General features: G+C 45.7%; 1 protein-coding gene across 1 annotated transcript in view; it reads right to left on the reverse strand.

The window, feature by feature from the left end:
• The window catches only part of LOC144768019 (alpha-2-macroglobulin-like protein 1), a 325,643-nt gene that overhangs the window by 148,627 nt on the left and 153,878 nt on the right, over positions 1–23,138 (reverse strand). The window contains 1 exon segment of the mRNA XM_078651415.1: positions 16,638–16,797. Coding sequence (XP_078507541.1) covers positions 16,638–16,797 — 160 coding nt within the window.

The following is a 23,138-nucleotide window of genomic DNA, read 5'->3' on the forward strand; positions in this document are numbered from 1 at the left end:
AGAACTTTTCAGGAAAGCTTCCTCCGGAAGATAGAAAGGACTTTGAAGAAATTCTGATGGAGAGCAGTCAGGTCTCCAATCAGATTATAGGGGCTGCAGCAGATGGAGCTACTCTGGCTGCGCATGGATATGCACATGGGATCACAGCGAGGAGATCCTCATGGTTGCGCCTGACAGCCTTAAAACCTGAGGCTCAAGCCAGAATCCTGAACCTTCCTTTTTTGGGCACATCTCTTTGGGGCGAGTGCTGATGAGGGGATGCAATGGATGAAAATGGAGTTAGACACCCTTAAAGCCGTGGGGCTTGAAAAGAAAAAGGAGTTTCGGAAGAAGTTCCGCTCGGACAACAAGGGCTCTTCGAAGCAGAGGGTTCAAACCCCTCACTAGCAGAAGGGTCAGAACCAGCAAGGCCAACAGGAATCACAATATAAAGGCAAGCGCAATTCCAAAGGAGGTAGAATTTAGAATTTAATTTATTTGCATAGTTAATAAAAACCATTGCAGTATCTCCATTTTAAAATACATATACGTACTGTACATTTTCACCGTAAACTTAATATTGCATATAAAACAATATAATTCATTTTTTTAAATCTTCTAAATTAAATACAAATTTGCAATGATGTTCATCTTAGCATCGATTTTCTTTGTGAACCTAAAAAAGGTTGGGTTCCAGTGTCCTCTTTCCATCGCCTTCATTGATTTGATAATGTTAGACAACATTTTACATATGGTTCAACCTAAACAAGAAACAGCAAGTTAAGTTAAGAGTTAATTTTCTGCATCTTTTTCTCCACCGCCTTCATATACTTCACAAGGCTGCAGTTTAGCTGTGGATCGTCGGGTGTGAAGCAGGCAAGAACTGCATTCCTTCGAGTGCGTATTCCTCGTTGGTTGAACAAAAATTTCAGCAATCGTTTTCTTTCCTCTAATAATTTGGCGCAGGAACACAACAAATGTGGCATATCCTCCTTTGCCTTACTACATAAACGATATCCCTCAGCCAATGTGGAAGGTGGGTTCTACAAGGTAACAAGTCCAATCTGAATTTTAAAAACTTCAATTTCATGGTCCTTGAGTATCCCAGATCGAGATAACTCTGTTGTCCTTGTTGAGAATAGGAGTTTAAGACAAACCCACCGGGTGACTTCTTGGCAACTGTCGCCTTATCCTCAATCCATGAAAGGTACTTTGTTGTTCTCTTCACCAGCCTTTTGACTGTGGTGTGATTAGTTGAGGTGTTCCACAGCTCCTGTATGCCTAGGTTAGACAGGCTTTTTTCCAAATACTTAGCAGCTTGCGAGGCTGGGTTTCACTGCAGTTCCGCTCATAGTAAACTATTTAAGGTCCCCTGTTTTGCTTTCCTGATTTTGTCCCACGCGATTATATACGCCCCCTGTCTTGCGAGAGACTGCTTCTGACCACCGAACTCTAATCTAAGTTGAGCCGGGGAGGTATATTTTGGCAAGGCGAAGATGATTCTGTTTGCTGATGTCACAGCCTTGTCCAAAGATACTGCATCTCTTCCTCTTTGTACCTCGCTGCCGTAAGTAATTGCGGGCAAAAGTTTGGCTCGTATAACTTGCGCCAAAGGAAGAAGAGATGGGCTGGTGAGTTTGCCGTTTAGTTTTTTTAGCGAGACTGCTATAGCGATGCCTTTTCCTCTGATGCTTTCTTTTTGAATGATAAACTGGCCACTGCTATCAATTTTGACCCCTAGGTACTTATACAGTGTTGTGTCTTCTATGCGGTTGTTATTTCAAACCAGCTATGCGGTGTTTTTCCTTTCTTATTGATTGACATTGTTTTGGTCTTTTCCAAGTTTATTGTCAGGTAATTCTCATCAGAGTATCTTTTTGTTGCATCCACAAGATTTTGCATCCCTATTTTTGTGTGACTCATTAAAACCAAGTCATCCGCATATAATAGCGTGGGCAATACTTGGCCTCCCAGTTTGGGTGCATGAGAATTACAGTTGATAAGCACAGGAACAAGATCTCCCAAGAACAGGTTGAAAAGCGTTGGGGCCAGAACACATCCTTGTTTGAGGCCTTTGTTTGTTGGAATGCGTCTTGACAAATGGGAGCCGTCGCCCAGCTTTACCTGTACCCATGTTTCGCTATGTAAGTTAATCAATAGGTCTAGCAAGTGCTTTGATATTCCCCAACTCTTCAGTTTTGACCATAGAAGATTCCGATTGATATGGTCGAAGGCTGCCTTGTAGTCTATGAAGCACAAGTGGATTGGCATTTTTGTTGTTTTTAATTTGTCAATTAGCAGACCCATAGCCAGAATGTTTGTTGATGTCCCGACAGATTTGGAAAAGCCAGTCTGATTTGCAGGAATTAGCGAGTTTTCTGTAGCCCAGGCCTGCAATTCCTCCAATAGGATCCCAGCAAAGTACTTTGCTTCGTTATCCATAAGGGCAACCAGCCTGTAGTTGCATGGTTGCGATTTGTCCCCTGCCTTAAAGATTGGGGAAATAATAGAGCCCTTCCAGGAGGCAGGTAATACATTGAAGGAGGTGGGAATCAGCGCAAGGCAACAACTTCAACAAATCCCAGCAGAAGCAATGAGTCTTTACTTCCCCCAGCGCCGTTGTCCACTCTAGTGGGGGGAAGCATTGGACATCACAGGACAGAGTGGCAGGCCATTACAAGAGATCAATGGGTGTCGTCTACGCTGCAGAATGGGTACTGTCTTCGTTTTCATCGTCTACCTCCATCCGTTCCTCCGATGCAAACGTCAAGCCTCCAGCTACAACTGCTAAAGAAAGAAGTAGCGACACTCCTCGAAAAATCAGCCGTCGAGAAGGTGCCGGTGGCTCAAAGGGGGAAAGGAGTCTATTCAAGGTATTTTCTGGTCAGAAAAAAGGGCCAGAAGGCAGACTACAGGCCCATTCTGGACTTGAGAACACTCAATCTATATATCAGAAAAGAAAAGTTTTGCATGTTGGCTCTTCATCAAATATAGGTATCAAGAGAGAGGGTACCCCACTAGCTTCCAGGGAACAGGGTACAGTGACAGTCAGTCAACTAGGAATCCCTGGGTATATACTCACTATCCTTTCATACCACTGTAGGTTAGCATACACACTTAGGCAGGGAATACTGGTACAGTACAATAAGTAAATATTAATTTCCACAACAAAATTGGGACGTTCACAGTCTAATTTTAATAAAAATGTGTACATAAAAAAAAAAATGTTAGCGCTTTACAACACAATTTAAAATTTTCAAAGAAAGGGCTCTTTGAAAAGGGTAAAATTACAGCATTTAATTACAACATTCCATTACATATACATGTCAAATTCAAATTCAGATTAAGAGGCAGAAGAGAGATACATACATACCACTTCATCACATCAAAGAATACACATGAAAACAGTTTGTCAAACACCTATTGGTGAAAGTAAGAGAAACCCCCTCAATAAATCGTGGCCTCTTGCTATCTCTGCCACTGCTCGTATCTAGATCCAAAGGCCTATAGTTTTATTCAAAAATGGACAACAGTAACAGTAGTGCATGTATATCAGTTGTTCACTAGACCTAGTTGGATTCTCTGTGTGAAAGAATGCGTCGACGCGTTTCGGTGCAGTTCAAAAGATGTTGTGGCACCTTCTTCAGGACTTTCGTTTTTGGGGTTATTCGCTCCAATGCGTGGTGGCTTACACCCTCTCCTTTATTTATGTGGACAAGTATCCGCATCGATATATTTATAGTGCTCGGAATACTTCTTCTGTTTCCCACTCAGAAAAGTGAATGATCCTCTATTATGTATGGTCGACCCCCCGATGTGGGGTATCTTCTCTGTTTGTCAACCCTTTGCAGTATTTGGTTGCTTATCTCTTAAAACTTTATACAACTTTACTCGGACGGGCATAGATATATGTTTCTCCTTCACAGAACTGGATACGTTCTTGTTGTTTGCGGAGTCGCGTCTCTGCCTCGTCTTAACACCCTCCTATAATAACAGTGGTTGCCCCAAATCGAGCGTGCAGATAGAAAAGCTATAGGTGAGAAAGTGTGTAAGAGATTAAGACGGAAAAGGAATTCACAGAAAATATTTGTGACATAAAATAATCATAACTGTTTTCTATACAACATACGAAGAAAATTAATTGTCTGTCTGTAATTTACAGACAGGCCGTAAAGACGAGTCGAAACGTCGACGCCCTTAGTAATAAACACCTGGACCATTTTTGTCTCTGTATATTTATGTGCAGATCTTATTGTTGACACTGAGGAGTCATGAACATTTAAAGAAAAAACATTTAAATTTGTTTTTTATTTTGGCCAGGTTGTACACAACGATTAATTAATTTTTTCGTATGTTTTATAGAAAACAGTTATGATTATTTTATGTCACAAATATTTTCTGTAAATTCCTTTTCCGTCTTAATCTCTTACACACTTTCTCACCTATAGCTTTTCTATCTGCACGCTCGATTTGGGGCAACCACTGTTATTTATATAAACAATGTTCGAAATGATTAATTTGCTGACCTGGTAATATTAAATATTACTTTGGTTTGAATATAATTATCTCTGCTGTCTTTTTCGAATGTTTTCAAACTTCTCATGTCTTGTAGAGTGAGATACATTTAGTGTGTTGAGCTGATCTGTAATGACAAGCTTCTAAGTTTGTTGATTTGAAAATTTGCTGATTAATTCAGGTATTGATAAAAATATAGAGGTCTTGGACCATTTTACTGTATCGTGAACAAGCAGGGAGGCACACGCTCAAGGACTCTCTCACTGGAAGCTCAGCGCATCTGGCATTGGCTTCTGGCTCGCAAGTTGTCCGTTCAAGCAGTCCACCTCCCAGGAGAACAGAATGTGAGGGCGGACGCTCTAAGTCGGCACTTCGGGGACAAAGAGGACTGCGTTCTCAATGACGAAGTGTTAGAAGGCATATTTCAGTCTTGGGGTCGTCCTTCCATAGACCTCTTCGCGGACGACGAAAACACCAAATGCCCAAGCTCCGCCTCAAGGTTCTACCGACCAGGAACGAGAGGGAATGCTCTTTTGATCGACTGGTCAGGGGAATTTGTGTACTCCTTTCCACCCCTTCTGCTGATCCCGAAAGTGGTGAGCCAGCTGAACCACTCGTGCACAACAATGAACCTGATTGCCCCCGACTAGCCGAGACAATGGTGGTACACGGACCTACTTCACCTGTCAGTGTCTCCTCACAAGAGGCTTCCATGCAGGCCGGACCTGTTATCGAAGATGAACGGGAGGATTCACCATCCCAACCTTCCGTCACTGAGCTTGGCAGCATGGCTCCTGAGGTCATTCAATACGGCCATCTAGGACTGCCGCAGGACTGCATGTCCATTCTGAAGGAAGCACGACGGCCTTCCACAAGACATTCTTACGCATGCAAGTGGAAGCGGTTTTATATGTGGTGTATGCAGAATGGGCATAATCCGGTGAAGGGTCAGGAAGAAACAGTTCTTCCATACCTGTTGTACCTGGCTAAGGCAGGGTTGCAGTTCAATTCCATTAAGGTGCATTTAGCTGCTATAACAGCTTATAGGCGATCACCTTCACAAACTTCTTTTTTTCAGTTGCCAGCGGTAAAAGATTTCCTGCAGGGTCTGAAAAAGGTGTACACTCCAGTACGTCCTCCTTCTCCTCTCTGGGAGCTGAACCTAGTACTATCAAAGTTGATGGGTCCTCCTTTTGAGCCCATTCATAAAGCTACTTTACAGCATATTTCCTGGAATGCGGCTTTTTTGGTAGCGATTACGTCAGCTCGTAGGGTGAGCGAGATACAGGCTCTCTGTACCAATGAACGGTATACAGTATTTCATTTGAATAGAGTGGTGCTGAGAACGCACCCTTCTTACCTGCTGAAAGTGGTATCAGATTTTCATGTCAATCAGTCGATTTCTCTGCCCACTTTCTTTCCCAATCCCTCTACTCCAGCTGAGAGGGCTTTACATTCTTTGGACCTGAAAAGGGTTTTAAAATTCTATCTGGACAGGTCCAAATCTATTCGTCACTCTGATCATTTATTTGTCAACTATGGATCGATCAGAACTGGGCATGCAGCGTTGAAACGTTCCATTTCAAGATGGATCCTTTCGTGCATCAAACTTGCTTACCAATTGGCGCAAAAACCTCTGGGTTTTTCCCCTAAAGCGCATTCCACAAGAGGTAGAGCTGCGACGGCGGCTTTCCTGCATAATATGCCAATGTCTGAGATTTGTAAAGTGGCGACCTGGAGGTCTGTCCATACATTTACCAGACATTACTGTCTAGATTCTGACACGAGATCAGATACCCAGGTGGGCCAGGCCTCCCTGAGGAATCTGTTTAACAGCTGAGTTTTTCTTAGCTGGTATGATTTAGTTGGGTCATGTACTTCTCATTTACCTGCAGGGAGTTGATGGGCTTGCTATTCTATTCAGTGCTTATGACTATTGATGAGGACCCCCTGGAAGAGAAGTATAAGTTACTTACCTGTAATCCTAGTTCTCTTCCAGGGGTATCCTCATCAAAGTCATAAGCAACCCACCCTCCTCCCCAGGTAAATGAGATTCGATACTATTACAATCTTATGGTTGAGCCCTGTCTTCAGGGTTATGCAAAGAACAACTGACCTAACTGTCACCCCTGAGGCATGATGGGAAGCCTGGGGTCAGGGCTGCCTTAAAGGCACGGTGCCAGTTTTTGTTGAAAATGGTTTCATTTTCTATACTATTGGTTTACAATGCAGCCTGAGAGCTAACAATGTCTATTTATTTGCAATTTTCAGGATTTATGAGTGTTTTTACTCATTAAAACACAAAGTTCAAGGAATATTTGACCTAATGTGTTTTTTGTTTCCTTACTAATTGCAGTACATGTACATGTGTTTACATCGTTTAGCCTCATTTTAGGGGCTGCATTGGTGTGAGAAAAATAATATATGTACGTACATATGTGTGGAGCGAGATATATGTGTTTTTACATATATATTTTTTATATTGTTTCCGGGGTCCCGCACGTGGGCGGGAATATTCAGTGCTTATGACTTTGATGAGGATACCCCTGGAAGAGAACTAGGATTACAGGTAAGTAACTTATCCAAATGGGCGATGGAGACAGCTCACAAAGAGAGAGGTGGAAGAAGCTGACAGATGAGAAACTATAGTAATATCCATTGAGAAAAAAATGTGTCAAACAACAAATATGACCAGTGTGCCCATTTGTTTCATGTGTTACTTTCAAAGAAATTTGTGTAACACAATTACAGATGAAATATATTCAAGAACATCCTTTCAAAGATTTCCATGTCGCCCCCCCTCGGGTGTTTCTTGCAGACCCCATATCTCCGGTTCTTGTACCACAGAGAGGGGCTCGATGCCCCCCAACCCCCAGGCTCATCTACTTGCTGGAGCCTCACAGGTGAGAGGTTCTCTCCTGGGGTGGGCGGGGCAGCACTGAAACCAAAGCACTTCAATAGGGCGAGTGCCAACGAGCCGACATCAGAGGTTTATGATTGAAGGAGTTTAAACCATCCAGGCGCGTCTTTAAAACTTTGGCTGCACCTCCTCTTGGGAGATTTGAATGTGCCTCAAAGCACATGGAGCGCGAGGAGCAGAGCTGGAGGTGAGTCTCGGGGGCACTGGAGTAATTATCTGGGATAACACAGCCCTTTCTTTGATCATACCAAAGAAGTCCTGAACAAAAGGTAGGGCGCTTTGAGCTCCGAGGAGCAGGTGAGGAGCTAGACAGGAGCATCAAGCAGGGTCCAGGGCTGTGCTCAGATGGACGTTAATTAAAAGAAGGTGCCGAGAGACCGAGGGCCTGCCATGACCGTTCCGCCCTACCCTTAACAGTGCCTCCCTCCCAGTGCCCGCCTCCAAGCACTTGTACAGCCTGTACTTGGTCCCTTGGAATGCGTAGACGGGCCTGGAAGTTGGGCCTGGTAGGAACTGTCAGCCTAGAGCCCCCCAGAAGTGGCAGAGTCTCTTTAAACCCAAGTGCAAATGTCAATACAATACAAAAACAAGCGCGGCCGCGAAAGACAAGATAATGATCAGGCAGGAATGCAGCTGGCAATGCGCGCCGCTGCTCGCTCCCGTGACCCCTAGGCCAGGGGAGTTAAAGTTTTGAGGAAAGACGGGACATGCTCCTGTCTTAGGCCATTTGTGTGCTTTCAATTATTGAAAGCCACACGCAAAGGCCAATGGGATGTGTGGGAGGAGGCCCACCCACACGGAGAAGGCTCTTGGAAGTCTCAAGTGATTTCAAGAGCCCTCTTCTAGAGGTGTGCATGCTCTGCTCTAGGCAAAACCTAATAAAAAACAAGGAGGTCTAGCCTCTTATTTAAGTGAAAAGGAGGTTCGACTTTTGGAAGAAGCTTTGGGTTCATCCGTAGTCACACCTTGTCTTGGAAAACCTGAAAGTACGGTCCTTCTATTGTGAATGCAAGTAATTTGCGAACCCTTGTGAATGATGTGATAACTATCAAGAAAGTAACCTTCCATGACAGGATCTGTAGAGGGCAGAAATGCAAAGATTCAAAAGGCTTGGACATAAGTCTTGTAAGTGCCACAATAATATTCCATGCTGGGAGTGCTGAGGGAGGGATAATTATTTTAAGGCATTCGATAGAAGCTTTAATGAACGATACTCGAAAAAGAGACGTGTGCTTTTTATTTTCCAGGTATGCTGCAATTGCAAGGTGTAGTTGTATGGAAGTGTATGCTAGCTTTGATATTTGTAGGTGTAGCAGATAGCATACTATTTGTTGTAACATAAGTGCACAGGGGTCTATGTGTTGAGCAATACAGTAATGGACAAATCTTTTCCATTTAGCAGCATAGCAGGCTCTAGTTGTTGGATGCCGTGCCTCTTTAAGAATGTCCATACACTCTGGAGGCAGATGCAAGTATCCAAATTATATGAATTCATGAGCCAAATCGTGAGGTTCAGTTGTTAGGGGTTGCAAGGACTGGCTTTTGTCCCATGCGAGTGAGAAAGTCTGGTTTGTTGGAAAGCTTCTCTTGAGGCATATAGCAAAAACGTCTGGTGTCGCCCAATAGTGGAGGTAGCATTGGAGTACTTGGGGGTGGCGTTCCCAATTGTGGACTTGTTTCTGCATTCTGCTGAGCACGTCTGCCACCGAATTTTCCACTTCCGGAAGATATTCTGCAAGGAGTTGAATGTGAGGGCAAAGAGACCAATGTCAAGTCTCCTGCACCAAGCGAGACAACTGTATTGAATGAGTGCCCCCCAGCTTTTTTATGTAATACGTTGCTGTCATGTCTGATCGGCGAACAGCTTTCTGAGTTACAGTGGTGACAAAGGCTTTTTGATGCTTACTGGATGGCTACAAGTTCTAGTATGCAAATGTGTAGAGTTTGTTGCTGATCGGTCCATGTACCATTGACTGTGATATCCTCCATTTGCTCTCCCCATCCTAAGAGTAATGCATCTATGGTAATTGTCACTTGTGGTATTGGGTCAAAAAAGTTATGCCCTTGAGTAGATTGGCTGTGCTCCACCTTTTCAGTGACTGGTGGACCGTGGGTGGAAACCACACTTGATCCTCTAAACTGCCCTTCTCCTGTGACCATTCAGATACTAGACACTCTTGTAGGGGATGCATGTGGAGCCTGGCGTGCAGGACAGTCGTTATACAGGATGCCATCATACCCAAGAGGTGCATCACTACTCTGACTGACAGATAACGATGTGGCTTAAAAAGAGCTAGTTGGTTCTGGAGATTGAAAACCCTCTGGTCTATGGGATATGCTTTGGCTGTAAGAGAGTTTAGAGTCGCTCCCAGACATATTTGTATCTGAAGACGCTGTAAGTGGAATTTTGTTGCATTGACTGTGAAACCCAATTTGTGTAACAAGTCTGTATATCTTGCAGGCATTTCTGTCTGCTTGAACTCTTTATCAGCCAATCAGCCAGTTATGGTAAGACATGAATGTTGTGTCTTCTCAAATGTGCTGCTACAACTGGCAGGCATTTGCTAAAGACTCTTGGTTCTGTCATCACCCGAAAGGCAGCACCTTGAACTGGTAATGATGTCCACTCACCATAAAGCTGATGTATGGATGATGTGCTGGATGAATGGGGATGTGAAAGTAAGCGCCCTTACCAAATGGAAGTGTTCCAATATTATGTATTGATTATGAGGGGGGAGATCCAATATTGGTGTCAATGTGCTGTCCTTCTTGGGTATCAAAAAGTATATGGAATACACACCTCTTCCGAAGTGTTCTTTTGGAACAAGCTCTATGTAGTCTTTCATTAGCAGAGAATGTACCTCCTCTTTAAAAAGGTGGAGGTGCTGAGGGTTGAGTGTCTGTCTGTGTGGTGGTGTGTTTGGAGGATGTGAAGTAAGTTCTAGATAGTATCCATGCCGAACAATTGACTGCACCCACTGGTTGGTTGTTATTTCAGGCCAGAGGTGATGGTACGGCTGTATGCTTCCCCCAAAAGGTGTTGCATGATCAGGGAAAGTTGTGGTCATTGTTTCGAGGTGGAGGCTCCCTTTACGGTGTAACCTTAGCCTTTCCCTATTTGACTACCCCATTTGAATCTACCTCTATAGTACCCCCTAGCGGTTCGCTGGTGGTATGCCTTCTGTTGTTTTTGACAGTCCTGTGTGTCAGTGGAGAGGTTTTTGGCTGCACGCCCACCCTAAAACCTGTGAAAGGGCTGCTGTCTAGGTGTTGTGGACTGTGGCCCCCCATGAATTTCACAGTTTCAGTGTATTTTTTTTATTTTTTCCAATTGGGTATACACCTCTGGGCCTAAAAGGTGTTCTCCATTAAAAGGGACTTTTAAGATGTGCAGCTGAATCGCAGATTTAAAGCCTGATAGTCATAGCCAAGCATTCCTGTGTAGAATGATTGAGGAGTTAATCCCTCGTACGGGGCAAGGAGCAGCAAATAGTTGCGTTGGAAATTAGTTTGCACTCCAACCATAATTTCTCACCTCTTTGTTTGTACTGATCCAGGAGATATTGTAACAGTTCCTCGATGTCATCCGATGTTGCTCAGTTATAACATGAGAGGAGGCCGACTGAATTGGTTATGCGCCAACAATTGGCAAGTCCTTCCGCCACTCGTTTGCATGCTGCATCTATTCACTACTGTCCTTATCTGGAGGAGGTGTCACCCGTACTCTAGGAAGCTGCCCTTTTCATAGCTGTTGTGACTAGGGAATCTGTTGTAGGATGTCCCTAAATAAAGAGAGGTTCATTAGGTGAAAGTCTGTATTTTCGCTAAATACAAGGTGTTAATACCCTTCAGTTAACTGGGTCTTTAAATATTTCTGTGGAGACTTCAAGCATTGACCCTATCATGAGCAAATACTGCCCTGAACACTCAGTCTTGGGGAGTGTTTCAACTAAAAAGACTCCTTCCTCCTCTGTGGTGTGTATATGAACTTTGTGATAGCTGTACATTGTAGCACACTATGAAAAGATGTAGTGTCATCTGGTGGTGATGCCTTGGCTGTTGTCTGTTCTATGTCAGGGTCTGTAGAACAAAGTCATAGGGTTCCCATGGATCTGGACTATCTGGGGGCACTCCCTGATAGTCATCGTCCGGAGTGTACTGTGCAGGGCTGCCGGTATCAATGTCACCTGAGGTGTCAAGTGGCATAGGGCTAGTTGCTTTGTGTTCCGTATTCTTTTGCTTTGGAGGAGGCTGCGCTTGAGAAATATCCTGCAGTGTCGTTTTGTGGCTTGATTTATTTTGGTAATTTTCAGCCACCAAAAGTCTTTTCATGTTCTTAAGTCCTTGGAGATTTTCAAAGACATTGCCTCATACTCAACGTTGAATGTGACTTGAACCTTCTGATGTAGCAAATCCTTTTTTTATGTGCTCCTATGGCACTGAAGTCATTTTCATTGATGACTTTGATTCCGATGTCTTTTTATGCCTCGATGATGCTTGCATACTCGACGTCATATGTGTAGTCGACTCCGATGAATTTGCCTGCACCGAGGAGGTAAATGGCGCCAATAGTATACTCTGCATCAAAAGCTTTGGCTTTGAGGGCTGAATGTCCCCTTCAGTTTTGTCCTGTATGCCCTGAGCCCAATTGAGTTCAAAACCATCATCCTGTCTCGTCTCCATTGGGCTATTGGTGTCGATCTTCGCCCGAAAGCTGTGGAGAACCAAGGCGGTTTTGAATGGAGATTTGAGGTAACTGTGAGATGTGTGAGTGGGTCTGATGACCAGATCTTGTAGTCGTGGGATCTTCATGGAGCTCTAGAAGTTATGCTCTGGCGACAGCCAAAAGTTGTAAATGTCATGCTTCGCCCCATACTGTTGGCACTTTTGAAAGAGCCTGTCTTTTTTACCATCCATTACCTGAAATTGAGCATTCTCGTGGCATGGAGGAAGAGGTATTGTCAAGGCATCCACCTTTGTGGAGTTTTGAAGAATGTTGCCAGATACAGTGTCATCGATTACCAATGGTGTTGTTGTTTGATTTCGTTCCATTGTTTCCAAATCTTGAGGACGACGAAGTTGCACAGAGCTCCAGTGCTATACGACGAGCCCGATGGCAGAAAAAAAAATCAATCTAACAATGGAGTTGTTGAGCAATTAGCATTTACTTGAAGAGGAGGAGTCTCAAAGTCATGTCGGCAACAAAGAATTCTTTAAAAAAAACAAGTTGTAAAGTCTGGGCCCAATGCTAGATGCCAGTAAGGTTATCTGCAGCCAGCACATGCTACGAATATATCTTTTTGTTCTCAAAAAGCCAACATTGCCAGAACAGTCTCTGGAACTTGAGGGAACTACTTTGAGTGTGAATGAATTCCTTGTGAAATGGCTGAATGCCATTCCCCATGCTGAAATGAGCCCCATGCAGTACAAAAGGGGGTGGTGGTGATGGACGGAGCATCAGAACCAATCAAACACTCACACCCAGTCAAAAGATCTGGGTTTGATCCATCACCGTTCTTTAGCCCACTCTGCCACTCCAGTTCAGACATGGCTATATGCAAATCAGTCTGACCCTGTGCCTCATGGGAACAGTCCAGCCCGAACTGCCAAGCCATGCCTTCCCTGTACCGGAAACAAGCTTCCGAGGACCGGTTTCTGGCATTCCAGCCGTCTTCAGCCCGGCTTGCTTGAATCCAGTGGCAAAGTGAGCCATGAGCCCCATGAGCAAAATAAAAATGTGAATGACACAACAACAGACCAATGAGTGAAGAGGGCAGGCTGACAGGTGTACACGTCAGCATATTGTGTGTATAGTTTTTTTTAAATCAGAACGTTCTACCTAACCCCAGACCTAAAATGCAGGATATTGAAAGAACAACACTGATGCATTCATCATGGAACAGTTGGGTGGGGGTAACCGTCACAACTGTTAGTGGAGAAGCTGAGGGTGTGGTATAGGTGTATTTCCTGTAAAGAAATGTGCCTCCAACTGATGATGGGCAAACGGATGTAGCAAACCCAGGGGGCATCTAGTTCATATCAGCTGCTGTTGCACCCTCATTTTATGCACATGGATAGTCAGATTTTAAAAGACAGCCCAGGTAAAGCAATAAGTCACGCAGCATAGATAGAAAGCAATTACTGATGAAAGTAGCGTGCAAAAACTGGTTTATTACAGGCACGTACAAAGTAATTTAGAGTGCATTCCCTGGGGCTGACAGTGCGGTGGCTTTTAGTTGAGGAAGTCCTCTGACAATAACACAATAACTCTACTGCGAGTCTTGTTTCCTGTAGAAATGTTTAGTGCCAATTTATATTTGGAATGCCTCATAATAACCATGAACACCTAGGAATAGCTATCGTAAGAAGTTTATCCTCACATGCTGCATACATGCAGGCTGCTATTTTTGCTGAGGTGTTTTTACTGAGGTTCCTAGGGTGACTAGATGGCTCCATTTCAGCAGGACGACAGTTTTCTATTTATGGACTTTGCTTTTACATATCAGTGCATTCTGGGAGTTGTAGTCTTGGTTCATTTTAATCGCCCCAACAAAACTGATTATGATATGTAAAAGAAAAGGCAAGGATTGGAAATATGGCATCCCAGGGACTTGGAAACATCTGGCAAATGTGTTCCTCGTATATTTTCTACATTGCACTTTCTGAACATGCCCATGCCAGTTTTTGCAGGTGTTACCATGATGGTTTCCTCCTTTTTTTCGAGTTTATATATATATATTGTGAACTCGACCCTAAGGTATCAGAGCACTTTACATGAGCACCAGTTGCGTTACAGATGAACACATTCATTTTGTTAGACATAGAGAGAATTCGCGATTTTCCCAGAACCACAGTATGTTGAGCGTCGCTGCCGAGACTCGAATCCCATTCCCCAGCTTCGAGGTTGATCGCTCTAGTCTTGAGACCACATCCTCACCTCTCAGTCATCTATTGAAAGAAGCTTGCAACAAGAGACACAGGAAATTTGTTCATGGGCAGCATCACATAATTAATAGTGTGTGAAACAAAATGTGATGCTGCAAGGGATCTCCAATTAGTAGTTCATGTTTCCTCACACTGGCACAGAAGATATTAAAAATGTTCTGTGGAGCTTTATTCTGAGGGTGACCAGGTATACAAACAAGCCAATAGGTCTGGGGTTGGCTGCCAGCTTTTTGGCTTTGCTAGGAAGTTTCTAGGACCTGCTCAAGGAAGATCAAAGCAACATCTGCCAAAATCAAAACTATATTTTGGTTTAAAAAATAACACATTGCCAGAATAGTCCCTGGCACTGAAGGTGAAGTACTCTTTGCCTTAGTACGATGTCGGGCAGACGAAACATTGTTGCAGAAAGAAACAAACCGTAATATTTTGATGCGACTGCCCATAGGGGGGGTCGCAAACCTCCATTTCTCAATGAAAGCTTGTGCGGTGGGCCGAAAAGGCCTGCAGCAAAAGCTTGCATTGAGAAATTGAGGTTTTGAAACATACCTGCCTGCCACAGTGCACTGATGTTGAGGGGACACATTGGTGCCCCCTATGCCCTAATGTGGAGGGCTAGTGGGGGGGGAAGGTGCCCTGCTAGAGGGCCCCAAAGTCCGTTTTTGACTGCCAAACCATGTTGGAAAGGTCGACATCGATTGGCTGTCGGAAACTGACATCATAATCCTGATGGCAGAGCCGTGCCTGGCTCAGCTGTCATTATTGGGATTACTATTCCACTACTGTTCCGACAGGTTCATCAAAATACAGTTTACGGAGGGAAACCCAGAATGGAGGGAAACCCAGGATGTTGGGCGGAAAGCCTCCGACTGGGAGGTTCTCCGCCCGACATCCTCATCGGGCCCTTTGTGTGTGGATGTTTTCCTTGTTAAAGGACAGAATGCCATCACTCACAGTGAAGACAGTCAATGGCTGAAGTGGGCTGACCCATGCTGGATGCTGTAGTGGGTGGAAGAGAATTGTGAATGACACAATTACAGACTAAAAGATAAAGAGGACTGACTGAAATACCCCGATAAGTATTTTATACATATCATTTTACAAAAATCAAAACGGCTTACCTAATGCCAGACGTAATGAAAAAACAGAACATAGATAACATTATAAACACATATTTAAAAGTTCACATAGTATTAATAATGTGCAAGTTTGTCACAACACTTCCAAATAATGCTATTAATAAATAAGCCACTCAAAGCTCAGAGGAAGGTTTGGACATTGCTGAAGGCACCTTTGTAATAGGATAGATTTTTATTAAAATCCTGCCTTGCTTCAGGAATGAGATAAAGCAGCACGTCAAAGGAGACTGTGAAGCAAATACTCTCTGTGCAAGGTGTGAGGAACAGGAAAGACAGGTGTGGAGCACTGTGACATTATTTACATCCACCTGTGCCACCTCTCTTCAAAATAAAGACATTCATTTATCTGAATAAAAACTGGTGGGCTGCCAGGACAGATCCTGAAAAACCAGGGACCATCCAGGAAGATGCTAGACATCTGGTCACCCCATCTATTCTTCAGCTGGACCGTGGGCACATTGCCCTCTCGGTCACAACATGCCTATTTTGGGTGGCATTGTCCCTGCTGATTGTAGAGCAGGGAATCTGCACTCACAGACCACGGCTTGCACAGGTTGCAAGGTACAGAAAAGACAGGTCAGCTTACCATGGATCTTAAACATGTATGCAAGAGCAACCGCTAGAAGGCCTCCTCTGGATTGAGAAACAAGAAGAGATGAAACAGGTGGAGGCGACGAGCAAGGAAGCACAAGACCACAGCAGTGGGGTGAGGCTTCGGCTCGGTTCGAGGGGGTTCATGAATGTGTGTGTGTGTTGGTGTGGTGGCAGGACTTTTTGATTTTTTGTGGGTATCTGTGTACAAATGGAAAAAAGTGCTTTTCAGTTGTTAACATTTACAAAATGTCCTGGTATCATACCAGTGCTAATGGACCACCTTCTGATCTGTTTGGAAAAGCTAGCTAAATTACAGTCACCACTGGGACCAAGCAGATGTTCAAATATACCTGCTCTGCATATTCTATTGTATTGTATATGTATGTATGTGTGTGTTATGTCTTGTGTGGTGACAATATCTCCTGCCAGACAGGTAAAGCTGTCTGTAGGTATAACCTAAAAGATGTTTATCGTATGAAGCAGAAAGTGATGGAGCAGCGAGCAGTGAATACAGTGATAGAAGGAGAGAGGAGATAGGGGATACTTACCCAATACCATAGGACCACGGTCAGCCAGTACAAGTCCTACACCTCCTGCCCCTCCTGGAGGTCCCGCAAGTCCGACGTGTCGATTCAGGAACATAGGGTGTTCAGGACATTTCACTGGCTGCCGTATGTTAGCGTTGGTTATCATCTTTATGCCCATGGCCTGTAGGGAAAGATGAGAGTGGATTTAGAGGGTGAAGGAAAATGTTACTTACTCCATAAGCATCTGTTACTAGTGTGTAGTGCTGTGGAGTCACATGCTTTGCATACTCCTGCAATCTAGTCTTGGGCTCAGACTTTTGCAGGTTGTTTCTTTGGAGAAGTCTTTCGACTCATGATGTATATGGACTTCTGTTTTTTGGAAATATTCATGGACATCATCTCCGTTGCTTTCTGCTTATCAGGTGAGTAGTAGGGAGTGGTGAGTGAACATGATATGATGCACATGTGTATTGCATGCAAAGGATAGTAACTGAAAGAAAGAGATTTGTGTTCAGAGTCACACACATCTGGGGAAGAGGGTGGACGTACGTGAATGTACAGCACTGCACGCTATGATGCTTAAAGAGTAACATTTTTCATTCATACCATGCATTGCTGAAGATACACATGGTCTACATGGACTGTAAAGCAAAACCCTTCCATAAGCAGTGGCTTGCATGTGGATGATGCAGGTGTCCTAAATAAGGTACTTAAGACAGTGTGGCTAACCATAGCCTGTTGCCTGGCTAGAACATCCACACACACTAGTATTTAGTAAATGTGTGTGGGTGTGGAGGTGACCAAGCAGTGCCTTGGATAGGTCATCTAGGGGAATGTTTCCTAAGAAGGCCATGCTTGCAGTCGTCTTCTGAATAGTATGTGCCCTGGGAGTGATAAGCAGTGTTCTCTCAGCAATTTGATAGGAAGTTTGGATACACTTGACCATTCATCTAGCAATTCCTGCTTTAGATATTGGTTGACTCTTGAGGGGTGTTTCAAAGGCTACAAACAGTAGGTCTGCTTTGCCAAAGGTTTTGTTCTTTCTATGGTGAGACATACTTGACAACTAGAGTATGAAGTGATCTTTTCGCCACCCAGTCTGGTTGAGGAAAGAAGACAGGTGTCGCAAGGATTCTAATCAGAACAGGATGATACTTGGGACCATAGAACATCAGTATGTAGGGGACTGAGTCACCACACCACATTAGCATCTATGAGCCTGAGTACGACATGCCATAGTGCCTCTATTGCCCTCCTAAACATTCCAGAGAGATAAGCGATTGGCAACCCCAAAACATAACACTCTCGGCCCTCTCAAGGATCGCAGTAACAGGGACACAATCTTTCGTTCTCTCACTAGTACTTGTAAGATGCAATAAATCTGCAAAAATTAGAGAACAAATGCATGTCAATAATGTTATCAGCATGCTTAATAAACCATATGTCATTTTATCTGACAGATCTGCCTAAACCCTATCCCACTGCTAACGCTAGGTGGTTATACATTTTAGATCTCTGGGCTTAGTGGCAAACTCCATACCTTAGCCTACATAGACGGATGTTCTACATCTCAGCTGATGCAGCACTCTTGTCTAAGGACCTTCGCTCTGTGTCTGTTGTTTTCCAGAACCCTGTCCCTAGTTATATGACAAGATATGTATATACCAAAGAGCAGCTGCATTCTCCTAATATGCCTAGGTGCTAGTGTCTGACCAAAGAAAATAACAAGGGGCAATGTTGTTTGACCATGCCTAGGCTATTCACACTAAATCCCAGGAAAATAATAAAATGCAAAGACATGTGCTGGTGTAGCGATGATGGTTCATCCCCTTAGAGGCAGAACATTGGGCACCCCTTTCTGTTCCTTTCCTAGCCACAGTATGAATGTGGATAAAAGCTATACTTCCCGGAGACCACCAGGGGTCAAATGGAATACAAGGCACTACAACCCCCAGAAGCCTCGTGTTCCCCGCACCAGAAGCAGAAGCTCCGGACGGAGCTACAAAGCCCCTCCTGTTTACAGGATCAGCGCTTGACAATCTGACTCCAGGCTGGTACGAGCATTGCCAGCGCGAGGCATTTCTTAATGGGACTCTGTTTCTTCGTTTGTCCCTGTTCCGCCTTCCCTCATCGAGCGATTTGCAGTTTTGAGTGCTGCAAACAGAAGGTATTTGCTTTCCCGATTGTTGGCCAAGCCACCGTACTTTGCGGCGTTTCAGTCCTTCCACGGGCTGAGAGGAAACCGGAGCCTTTCGAGTACTGCAGGGCGCTGCAGGTTTCCCAGTCCTTGAGCAGGAGCCCGGGTGAACGTCCTTTTGAGGTAATTAGGTTTAGAATTAGGGAGATCAGCGCAGTAGCGCCTCTACTTGTTCTCCACATTTTCACAACAGTTTTGGAGCATACCCTTGCTGATTTTGGTTATACTTATAATCGCAGGAGCGCTTTCGTTTTGGAGCATACCCTTGCTGATTTTGTTATTACTTTAAAGCGCAGGGGCGGTTCTGTTTTGGAAAACATCCTTGCTGATTTTGGTATTGTGGTTTCCTTGGTTACTGATTTCTACACCACTTGCACACAGTACTTCCTTGATGACCTTCAGGGAAAGCAGGAGGAGGTTTTTGACTCTATCCTTTTATATTTGGTGTTGAATTCTCCTCTGCTTTCAACGGAAAAAAATGAGATGTTATACTTGTGAGTTGTGAGTATATTCTGCCTTACGTGTGGTGTGAAAGGTTTCTCTCTGCTGTCGCCTAACCTCTGGTACTTTGTCTCATCCTTATATGTAGTTCCCCCTTGTAGAAGACTCCTACACTTCTGTGATGAACGTCTGTATCTGATGAAACAGAAGCAGGACTACAGGAGCTAGAAACCACAGCAATGGAGCGCACACCGCTAGCCCCTCCTCCGGATCGCCCCTCGGGACTCTGGTACCCGTAGTTCAATAGTGGATCACCCAGGTGGGTGCAAGTCGGTACTTGTTGGACTGATGAATCTCTAGACCCGATACATGTCCCGGGTTTTTGGGTATCGCCCGAGACATGGCTCGGGTTTCGGGATAACTTCCCTCATCAGTAGAGAAATGGTTAGGGGTGGAGGAGAAGGCCGCCAAACAACCGTCAATGGCTTCGATGCCCGAACCGGCACGCAGGGCAGCATCCAGGAGCCCGTCGGCTCAACGCTCAAGGGAGCCAATTAATAGAAACCACAGCAATGGAGCGCACACCGCTAGCCCCTCCTCCGGATCGCCCCTCGGGACTCTGGTACCCGTAGTTCAATAGTGGATCACCCAGGTGGGTGCAAGTCGGTACTTGTTGGACTGATGAATCTCTAGACCCGATACATGTCCCGGGTTTTTGGGTATCGCCCGAGACATGGCTCGGGTTTCGGGATAACTTCCCTCATCAGTAGAGAAATGGTTAGGGGTGGAGGAAAAGGCCGCCAAACAACCGTCAATGGCTTCGATGCCCGAACCGGCACGCAGGGCAGCATCCAGGAGCCCGTCGGCTCAACGCTCAAGGGAGCCAATTAATAGAAACCACAGCAATGGAGCGCACACCGCTAGCCCCTCCTCCGGATCGCCCCTCGGGACTCTGGTACCCGTAGTTCAATAGTGGATCACCCAGGTGGGTGCAAGTCGGTACTTGTTGGACTGATGAATCTCTAGACCCGATACATGTCCCGGGTTTTTGGGTATCGCCCGAGACATGGCTCGGGTTTCGGGATAACTTCCCTCATCAGTAGAGAAATGGTTAGGGGTGGAGGAGAAGGCCGCCAAACAACCGTCAATGGCTTCGATGCCCGAACCGGCACGCAGGGCAGCATCCAGGAGCCCGTCGGCTCAACGCTCAAGGGAGCCAATTAATAGAAACCACAGCAATGGAGCGCACACCGCTAGCCCCTCCTCCGGATCGCCCCTCGAGACTCTGGTACCCGTAGTTCAATAGTGGATCACCCAGGTGGGTGCAAGTCGGTACTTGTTGGACTGAGGAATCTCTAGACCCGATACATGTTCCGGGTTTTTGGGTATCGCCCGAGACATGGCTCGGGTTTTGGGATAACTTCCCTCGGGCGATACCCAAAAACCCGGGACATGTATCGGGTCTAGAGATTCATCAGTCCAACAAGTACCGACTTGCACCCACCTGGGTGATCCACTATTGAACTACGGGTACCAGAGTCCCGAGGGGCGATCCGGAGGAGGGGCTAGCGGTGTGCGCTCCATTGCTGTGGTTTCTATTAATTGGCTCCCTTGAGCGTTGAGCCGACGGGCTCCTGGATGCTGCCCTGCGTGCCGGTTCGGGCATCGAAGCCATTGACGGTTGTTTGGCGGCCTTCTCCTCCACCCCTAACCATTTCTCTACTGATGAGGGAAGTTATCCCGAAACCCGAGCCATGTCTCGGGCGATACCCAAAAACCCGGGACATGTATCGGGTCTAGAGATTCAGTAGGTCCAACAAGTACCGACTTGCACCCACCTGGGTGATCCACTATTGAACTACAAGTACCAGAATCCCGAGGGGCGATCCGGAGGAGGGGCTAGCGGTGTGCGCTCCATTGCGGTGGTTTCTATTAATTGGCTCCCTTGAGCTTTGAGCCGACGGGCTCCTGGATGCTGCCCTGCGTGCCGGTTCGGGCATCGAGGCCATTGACGGTTGTTTGGCTGCCTTCTCCTCCACCCCTAACCATTTCTCTACTGATGAGGGAAGTTATCCCGAAACCCTAGCCATGTCTCGGGCGATACCCAAAAACCCGGGACATGTATCGGGTCTAGAGATTCATCAGTCCAACAAGTACCGACTTGCACCCACCTGGGTGATCCACTATTGAACTACAAGTACCAGAATCCCGAGGGGCGATCCGGAGGAGGGGCTAGCGGTGTGCGCTCCATTGCGGTGGTTTCTATTAATTGGCTCCCTTGAGCTTTGAGCCGACGGGCTCCTGGATGCTGCCCTGCGTGCCGGTTCGGGCATCGAGGCCATTGACGGTTGTTTGGCGGCCTTCTCCTCCACCCCTAACCATTTCTCTACTGATGAGGGAAGTTATCCCGAAACCCGAGCCATGTCTCGGGCGATACCCAAAAACCCGGGACATGTATCGGGTCTAGAGATTCATCAGTCCAACAAGTACCGACTTGCACCCACCTGGGTGATCCACTATTGAACTACAAGTACCAGAATCCCGAGGGGCGATCCGGAGGAGGGGCTAGCGGTGTGCGCTCCATTGCGGTGGTTTCTATTAATTGGCTCCCTTGAGCTTTGAGCCGACGGGCTCCTGGATGCTGCCCTGCGTGCCGGTTCGGGCATCGAGGCCATTGACGGTTGTTTGGCGGCCTTCTCCTCCACCCCTAACCATTTCTCTACTGATGAGGGAAGTTATCCCGAAACCCGAGCCATGTCTCGGGCGATACCCAAAAACCCGGGACATGTATCGGGTCTAGAGATTCATCAGTCCAACAAGTACCGACTTGCACCCACCTGGGTGATCCACTATTGAACTACAAGTACCAGAATCCCGAGGGGCGATCCGGAGGAGGGGCTAGCGGTGTGCGCTCCATTGCGGTGGTTTCTATTAATTGGCTCCCTTGAGCTTTGAGCCGACGGGCTCCTGGATGCTGCCCTGCGTGCCGGTTCGGGCATCGAGGCCATTGACGGTTGTTTGGCGGCCTTCTCCTCCACCCCTAACCATTTCTCTACTGATGAGGGAAGTTATCCCGAAACCCGAGCCATGTCTCGGGCGATACCCAAAAACCCGGGACATGTATCGGGTCTAGAGATTCATCAGTCCAACAAGTACCGACTTGCACCCACCTGGGTGATCCACTATTGAACTACAAGTACCAGAATCCCGAGGGGCGATCCGGAGGAGGGGCTAGCGGTGTGCGCTCCATTGCGGTGGGTTCTAGGACTACAGGAGCTGTCTACATAGCAGTGTTTCCTATTTTATCCACTTCCCTTTTCCCCGGGGTGCATTGACGCATAGCCGTGTTTACATCACTCTGTGTGTGGGTGCGTTCAGGGGAAGAAGGGGGGCTTTCTGTGTATCATCGTTCCTGCTGATGACCATCCGAGGTTAGTGGTTGCATGGTATTGGTACCATTGGCATCGCAAGAGCGGGTTCTGTGTGAGAATACAGTTTGGCACAAAAGCACGCATGTTATTTAATTACATAAATGAAACAAAAGTGACCTACAAAGTGCACTATTAGGCTAAGATAGGGAAAACGACAATGGGCTATACAAGAAACTCAGGACACTGCTAGCTCTATGGTCTGGTTAAAGTGGAAAGGGGACACCACCCTAGGAAGAAAGTTAAGGTTTGTCCTGAGCACTACTCTGTCCTTGTGGACTTGGATGAAGGCGTCTTGTATGGTAAGGACTTGCAGCTCACTACTGCGTTGCAAATAAGTTATCACACTTAAGAAGGCTACCTTCCATGAAAAATATTGGAATGGGCAATAATGGAAGGGCTAAAACGATGGACCTACGAGTATGGTAAGAACAATAAACAAAATTCCAATAGCAG

The sequence above is a fragment of the Lissotriton helveticus genome, chromosome 7 (assembly GCF_964261635.1).
Source record: "Lissotriton helveticus chromosome 7, aLisHel1.1, whole genome shotgun sequence".
NCBI lineage: Eukaryota > Metazoa > Chordata > Amphibia > Caudata > Salamandridae > Lissotriton > Lissotriton helveticus.